This window comes from Salmo trutta, chromosome 1 (genome assembly GCF_901001165.1).
Source record: "Salmo trutta chromosome 1, fSalTru1.1, whole genome shotgun sequence".
Classification (NCBI taxonomy): Eukaryota; Metazoa; Chordata; class Actinopteri; order Salmoniformes; family Salmonidae; genus Salmo; species Salmo trutta.
In genome coordinates this window covers 15,934,764-15,943,081 of record NC_042957.1, presented here as the reverse complement: position 1 = coordinate 15,943,081, position 8,318 = coordinate 15,934,764, and the positions used below count along the sequence as shown (strand labels likewise).

General features: G+C 42.7%; 1 protein-coding gene across 7 annotated transcripts; it reads right to left on the bottom strand.

Annotated features, from left to right (window-relative positions):
- Nucleotides 1–3,232: 3,232 nt before the first annotated feature.
- LOC115169840 (ADP-ribosylation factor 6-like) lies at nt 3,233–6,352 on the bottom strand. Of its 7 annotated transcripts, none has more exons than XM_029726315.1 (3): nt 6,191–6,352; nt 5,929–6,039; nt 3,233–5,235 (listed from the first exon to the last, which is right to left on the bottom strand). In XM_029726315.1, the coding sequence occupies exon 3, from the start codon at nt 5,205–5,207 to the stop codon at nt 4,680–4,682; it is 528 nt and encodes a 175-aa protein (XP_029582175.1). In that variant the 5' UTR covers nt 5,208–5,235; nt 5,929–6,039; nt 6,191–6,352; the 3' UTR covers nt 3,233–4,679. The 7 variants fall into 7 exon arrangements, with proteins under 7 accessions (XP_029582175.1, XP_029582263.1, XP_029582094.1 ...); XM_029726403.1 differs by having other exon boundaries at nt 5,929–6,016; XM_029726234.1 differs by having other exon boundaries at nt 5,721–6,014.
- Between the last annotated feature and the right edge of the window lie 1,966 nt (nt 6,353–8,318).

The window sequence follows — 8,318 nt, the reverse complement described above, 5'->3', positions numbered from 1 at the left end:
TAATGGTAGTGTTGGAGTTGGGTTAATGTGTGTATAGCTGTTTCATAGGTAGGCTTGAATGAGGCTGTCATGTGATGAACATCATTAACACTTTTATTAGTTACCCCAGTGAACACAACAAACATCCCCTTTACCAATACTGTGTGATGTAAATGTACAGTCCATAAATAACCAAAGTAGCATTGCATTTGGTTGTGGTGTCTATAAATAGTTATGTTTTGTTCAAGAAAGAATTGTTGTGTGTGTGTGTGTGTGGGGTTCAACACAGCAGTACTAAGATTAAAAGCAGGGAGGGACGCCTGAGTAAAGTAAATTACAGGGAACTGGCAACAAGGTCCATTAAACATTTTTGTTTTAGTTCACGCCTCCAAAACGAACACAATAGATCGGTCCACCCCCACCCTGCAGCAGACAATGGTCCGGCTGGGGGCTAAATCCACTCAGCAAAACCCAAGCAGGTTCTCTTTGCCTTTCATTCAATCATACTAACTATATGTGCCTCTAATAACTTTCTATTCTAAACCCTTCTTTAAGAAATGAGAGGAAAGTGAGCAATTCAATAGTAGTTCCCCTAATCTTGATGTAAAAATATTAGAACCAGAAAAGCAGGGAATACAACTTCAATGTGTGTTTCGCAGACCTACATGTGTCTACTAACTTTAAAAAGAGGTCTTTCAGACAGACCTTCATGATAAAGTTCAGAAGCCTTACACTGCAGAACACAAACTCTTTAACATGTAGCCACAGGTGAGACAGACAGCAGAGGATGTTAGCTATTGTCTATTGTACATCCGGCACAGAGTGCAGTGACAGCTGTCGAAAAGCCTCTGACACGTGTGCTTCTGAGCCTCTCTAATCAAACACTATAGGGCTGCGCCTCAACAGTCTAAAATGGCTTCCTGTCCTTGGGTCCTCTCTTTCGTCTGAGCTGATTTGGAGAGAAGTGGACTGGTAAAAGCAAATACCAACACAGTGCTTTCGCATCTCATATGTTGTCAGATTATTGAAGTTGAAAGATGGTAGAGAAGGAGAGGATACAAGGAGAGTAAGCGACAACAGTCGACTGTGACGTAGCCAGAGTTCAACTCCCCTCACCGTGTATGCTGGGATCTCTAGTGTGCATACCAGGCAAATGGAGACGCTGCTTATTCAAACATTTGCCATACAGCTAGCGAGAGGGACAGCAGGGGGAAGTTTTACTTTGTAAGCTTAACTACATTGTAGAAAGACAGACAGTTGCAAAGGCATCAGCTGTGAAAGCAGGTTGATTTGGACGAGACAGCAGGCGGCTGCATTTGATCTCCCTGGTGTGGACTTGAACTACACGTCCTTGGTCCAGATAGCCTGAGTCACTCAATCCTTTCAACACAGCGACACCCAGGTCAAACTCCAAACCAACAGACGCAGAACAAACAACACAGCAAACACTGCAGCCATGCCTCCATTTAATCAGGGAAGGGAGTGAGAGACAAGAGCAGGACTGACATTCCTTCACAGACTCAGGGGTGGGCACTTGCTGCCTGATTAGTTTGAGTGGGTAATACAAACTGCCACAAACTGTAGAGTAGAATACTACAATTATATCCAATACCCTAAACCGCTCCTTGTTTTTTTCTTTATCAGAAAGGTCACACTGAACCTCATCTAAAAGCAAAAGTGAAGCGTCACACTTGGCTGGCTGTCTTAGCACTCGGGGACGGCCGGGCCACACCCCAAACAACAATCACACTGACGTGCATGGGAGAATCGCAATTTCATACTCCTCGCCTCCTTCTCAAAACCCATTGGAGGAGATCGTCAGAGGGGGGGACCTCTGGCTTTCTCGTCCAATGGGTTTTAAGATGGAGACGAGGAGAGCCGACAGGAGGAATATGCAATTGAGATCTTCCCTCTGTCTTCTTCTAGCATTTTCTGATTTCAGTCGCTGATGTCACACCAATAATTCACCCTGCCTCTCCATCTGTCAGAAGATTAACTTGCCCATAGACACTGACCTAAGATCAGTTTTGCAGTCCCCCACTCTAATGGTTAAGGAGCAGTAAACTCAAATCAAATCAAACTTTATTTGCCACATGAGCCGAATACAACAAGTGTAGACTTTACCGTGAAATGCTTACTTACAAGCCCTTAATGAACTGTGCAGTTCAAAAAGAAAATATTTACCAAGTAGGCTAAAATAAAAAGTAATAATAAAAAGTAACACAATAAGAATAACAATAACTGATACTAGATCAGGGCGAGTTGCCAGCCAGGCTGGTTGGGGCCTTTTGTGCGGCTGACACCCTATTCCCTATACAGGTCAGACAAGCATGAAGGATGACATCACCCTCCAGCCCAGTCGCCAAGCAAGTTCTCATTGGTGTGAACTGAAATGCATTACAGTACACTTGCCAACAGATTTGCCAATACAGTAACTTACTTTGAGCAACTATGAGAATGATCAAATGTGACTGACTTTTTCCCCCCTTGCCTTATGTATTATTTAAATCTGTGGATCTATATAGTTATACAGGTCAACATACATACTCAAACACACTGAGTTGTTTGTTCTTGAGGACAAAGCCTTGTTTGATTGACCCACATCAATTAGATTATCTATTCGCTATGTACACAAGTGTCAGTGAGTTTCATAGTCGATGTCTCTCAACTGTGGCCATTTGAGGGTAATCCCCTAAGTGGTGGGGTTCAATATATCAATCTGCCAGCAGTCTCCTATGTTCTCAAACCAACACCAACTTTAGGACTCACTTTGCTTAAAACTTCAAGTTTGACAAAGGATGAAGAAACAGAGTTCTAAAACAGAACCCCTTACAAATTCACAAAAGAACAACGGCTTGGGCATGATTAGCTTACACGTCACTAAATGTTAAAAAAAGCACTTTGGGTTGAATACACCAGAGACTCCTACTACAGTATTCTAATGATGGACTAAGAAATACATAGAGGTCTTGAGGTAGGCCTGGAAAGTTGGACCTAAGCTACCTGCCAATCACTACCCTGAAACCAGAGATCTTACCATCACTTATTCACAGCCGGTGACTCACGAGCACAACGGAAACACACCAAACTGACTTCACAGTTCACACATCAACTTTTTTCCCCCCTTCTAACTCTTATAAAAAGCCCAATTTCATTTCCTCTTTCGTGACATTTCAAATCCTTTAGGCAAGTACATGCTCATTGATAATGTGAAATGTTGCAGGGTTCATATTGAAAAATCTCCACTTCCATGTTGATCTGGATACATATTTTTATTATTTCATCAGCATAGCAAATGGAACAAAAATAATAAAACAAAGCATTTTCATATCTATAACTTATGAACAGAACATGTAGTCTTGTCTGACTGCATGAAGAGCTGTACAACTGATGTGAATGGATTAAACGAACTGAGCAGGAGGCCCCATTTACCGGAGAGCAGAGCACCATGAAAGTGGTGTTGGGTTGAAAAGTAAACACTTGCTTACTTGGGCCCAAGAGTCAGTCAGAGAGTCAAGTGTGCACTTTTAGTCAAGGGGCCCTATAGTATTGTGTTTCTCCCACCCCCTTGTGGATAGGGTAGTCCCCCCACCCCCTTGTGGATAGGGTAGTCCCCCCACCCCCTTGTGGATAGGGTAGTCATTCCTTACCCCCTTGTGGATAGGGTAGTCCCCCCACCCCTAGTGAAGACTTAGCTATGAGGGTGCTTTCCACCACGCTGTCTGTCTTTCTGTTGGTGCACCTGTAACTCAGGGCTTCCCAAAAGGCAGCCGGAACTACAAATACTCAACTGGAAATGGAAGCGCTTGGAAGATTAGAGGCAAAAAGAGATCAGTGGTAACAGACTCTGACCCGAAACAGAACAAAAATACAATGACATCCATCCATGTCGCAGTGTCCATAGTGTCTTCTCAGAAAACCTCCCTAGCAGACATGGGATGGAATCACTGTTTAAGGAATTAAGTACTAACACATTTTCCTCAATCATCTCAACAATTTTGTACAATCAATCAAAAGTGAAAACAGTACTTCTTCATGAGGTCCTTACATGTCCGTAATACATATTCTTAACTCTTTAAAAACCATGGTGGCAGTTTGGAACCATGAGAACTGATATTCTGAATCTGGCCCTTGGTTTCCGGTGCAGATATGAGCGGGTAACGTCCACACAGGGGCATTGGCCTTTCCCATCCTTTGGGTGGAAATTGGGTCATGAGAATACTGTATGAAAACTGAATAGAAGGCTGTCTGTAATGTATCTATAACTGAGGGACAAAAAAATAGCACAGCCTAACCCTGCCACCGCAGAAATAAATCATACAAGAGAAAAAAAATGTTATCTGCATCTTTCAGAGCTTCTGAAAATAATATTTTGTGAATTATTAAGTGATTAGACTGTGAGTGAAGTATACTAGAGTCAAAGCGAACAAAAAATGAAAGAAAAGCCAGCCAAAAAGAATTGTATTTTGTTTATAAAAAAACATGGGTTATAGGGGCGTCATTCACCATAATCAAAAAAAAAAAAAATGGAGGATTATAATCAAACTTCTCTTTTATATAGGCCTACTCATCTGAGAAGTCATGTTATTCATTCATTGCCTCAGGTTGTCATTTTTTCCCATCTGTTGTTCATTTCACTTCTTCTCTTTTGCTTGTTATTGTAACTAAACAGTCCAGGCTGAGCGTAGAAGTGATGAACATTAAGACTTGTAGTTTGAGGTGAGCCAGGTGAGACCCTCGTATAGTCCATCACCGGTGGAAGCACACGAGGGCTGTACGTACCAATTCCTATCTCTGATCCGGGTCAGGCCCAGCTTCTCCTGGATCTCGTGGGGCTTCATGGCGTCGGGCAGGTCCTGCTTATTGGCAAAGATCAGGATGATGGCATCCCGCATCTCCCGGTCGTTGATGATCCGGTGGAGCTCCTGGCGGGCCTCGTCTATCCGGTCCCTGTCGGCGCAGTCCACCACAAAGATGAGGCCCTGGGTGCCAGTGTAGTAGTGCCTCCACAGCGGCCGGATCTTGTCCTGGCCCCCCACGTCCCACACGTTGAACTTAACGTTCTTGTAGGTGACTGTCTCGACGTTGAAGCCGACTGTTGGGATGGTGGTGACAGACTGGCCCAGCTTCAGTTTGTAGAGGATGGTGGTCTTGCCAGCAGCATCAAGTCCAAGCATCAATATCCTCATCTCCTTGTTGCCAAAGATCTTCGAGAGCATTTTCCCCATCTTGTAGGCTGTGCATAAATATTACTTCCTTGGGGGGGGAAAAGTAAATTACTTCCCTGTGATTTCAAGAGAGCAGAAATGGTTCTTAAAAATCAAACATAACAGATTTTTGTTTCTAATGCTGAAGCAGGTTGCCTGACAGCATAAATCCACGTGAGTCTATCAGTGGTGGCTTGACAAGTATAAATTAAGGTAGCAGTTACAAAAATTAGTTCCAGATAACGTTTCACTTGTGTCTAGAACGACGGTCAGTCAATGGAAAATGATCCACTGAAAGATATAAATATCCCGTTACACTAACAGCTGTCAAAAATAGCTGGGTGCTAGCATATTCGAGAGGATTCAAAGGGAAATTGAAGTGCTCAAAAATTGGGCGTCTCAGTGCACGGGAGAGGGTGGGGAAATATTTTCGTAATCAACAACACTCCGATTCAAACACTGTCTCTTTGATTAAAACGATTAGTGCACCGTCATCTTTAAATCCCAATGTCAGTTCCCGGTGCGTAGGCCTACCTTTGTGTTTTTAATAATGTAGACAGAGAAATACAAAAAAATATATAGCCTAATAGTTGCGTTTAAGAAATTAGGCCCTCTCAAAAGCCCGTGGTAAATCCGACTTCCTCCTTGTCTGCCGGCTGTCCACTTGCCCTTATTCCAATCGGCGGATTCAAAAGAACGATTCTATTCGGTAGTTCATTGTAACAGAGACAGATAAGATCACCCCCGGTCGTATCTTCGCCGAGACATCCAGGTCTGGAATGCTCAAAAGGTCATTGATTCCTCCGACTTTCAGCTCTTCCTCTCTCTCTCTCTGTAACACAGGAGCGGAGCGCTTCAGAAAAGGGAGGGGTGTCAGACAGACAGAGTACAACTTTAATCGGCTACCGTTCTGTCTAAAGCGCATTATTCTAGGCTGAAAATAGCGCGTAATATAAATCAAAAGCTTACACAAAAAGAGCCACGTTGGAAAATGCGATAGGTACCTGCAACTTCGGCAACCCCCCGGTCCCCAGGTTAGTTATCCCCGCTCTTGCCTCTCTACCTCTCTACAGTCGTTCAGTCACAGCGGTGGCAGTGCTGTGTTACCGGAAAAGGTGCGGACCCAGATCACCCGCCACTTCCTCTCGATTGCTCATGCACAGATGCACTACGCCATTTGGCATGCGCACACAGAGAGACTCAGCAGCAAACCGATCATATGATAGTTGAAATGGACGCCATTTGAGCCCTGTGTCGCTCCGGGTTTTGTCTGTCTCGAAACTAAATAAAAAATGATTGAGTTGCTTTGGTATTATTTAGGAATATCTCGTGTGTAATGATAGAAAACAACACGTTTTAAAATAGTCTTGTGATTCTGTGTTTTACACATCGAGAAACTGATCTCCCTATTGATTACGTCATTTTCATTGTCTGCTCATTATATGACGTCGTGATTGTTCATTGGCTGTAATGTGAGAATTTGCAATGCCCAGATTGAGAGAATGCAGGTAATTTTTCCATCTGTTAACTTGTTTTTAAATACTGTATTTGAGCCCTTCCTTTTACAACAGCAACGGCATCAATAATAAGGCAACAATAAACAAAATAGTATGCCATATATATCACGGGCGGCTGGTGGCACCTTAATTGGGGAGGACGGGCTCCTAGTAATGGCAGGAATGGAATCAATGGAATGGTATCAAGCACAGTAAACACATGGTTCCATGTATTTAAAACCATTCCGTTCTCTCCATTCCAGCCATTATTAGCCATCATCCCCTCACCAGCCTCCTGTGAATTAGAATTTTCTTAACATTACAGTACAAACAGACAACTTGTGGATATGAGATACATTTAGTATTTGGTTCATAAAGCCTTTAGAATTATTTTTAATCATGATCAGAATCAGAATCCATTTTATTCACCAAGTACATTTACACATACCATACTCAGAATTGTACTTAGTGATATGGTGCTGCTAGTGATAGACTAAGAGACAGAATACAGACAACAGAGTTTAAACAAAGTTTACATACATTATATACAACTAGCTAGAGTGAGCATAGAGCTATAAGAATGAGCAGATATACAAATATACAGTGGGTATACGGTTGATATACAGTAGATGTACAAATTTACAGTATCAGTATGAATCAGTGGAGGCTGCTGAGGGGAGGATGGCCATTACCATGAGCCCATCCTCCCCAATTAAGGTGCCACCAACCTCCTGTGGTATGAATATATCTAAATGCAGAGAGATTAACAGAGTGCAATTGCAGTATAGCCCGGGGGAAGAAACTTTTAAGGTGGCGGGAGGTTTTGGTCATGAGTGACCTGAACCGCCTGCCAGAGGGGAATTTTTGGAGGAAGGGGTGACTGGTGTGGGATGGGCCGGCAGTGATCTTTGCTGCACGCTTCCTTGTCCTGGAGTCGTGCAGGACCTCGATGGAGAGAAGATGGCAGCCGATGACCCTCTCTACAGCTAAAGTCCACAAACAATATCCTTGCATATATACATGCATATATACACCAAAAATATATACTAAGAATGCTATGTACAGCAGCAGATATATTACAGTGAGCTATGTCAAGAATCCAGTATTTAAATATGCAGTGTGTATAAACAGTGTAACAAAATGCAATATATTGAAATGAGCTATGTGAAAAATACAGTATACACAGTAAAACTTTTCACTGTAAATGTACTGCATTATAGTGGCACCAGAGTTGCCAGCTTAATGCTGTCATTTTGATTTAGTACTATTTTTCTTACTGTAAAAACATATTACAGCATCACTGCTGTAAATGTACAGTGGTTTACAGTGTGAAGAACAATGTAAAGAAACGGTCCAGTGTTTAATGTCTCTATAATGTCTGTGTGTGTGTGTGTGTGTGTGTGTTTGTGAGTATGGGAGTATGCGTGTGTATGAGTGCATATGTGAGTACAGGGGTCTGCTTGTGTATGAGGTGTGTGTGTGTATCTGTTTGTGTGTGTGTGTGTATCTGTTTGTGTGTGTGTGTTTGTATCTGTTTGTGTGAGGGAGTCTATCTTTGTCTCTTACTACAGGAGATTGTGTGATGGCTGTTCAACAGGCTGGTGGCCTGGAGATAGAAGGTGTTCAACAGGCTGAT

Excerpts from the sequence above, each read along its gene's own strand:
- LOC115169840 (XM_029726315.1), bottom strand. The coding sequence starts at position 5,207 with ATGGGGAAAATGCTCTCGAAGATCTTTGGCAACAAGGAGATGAGGATA.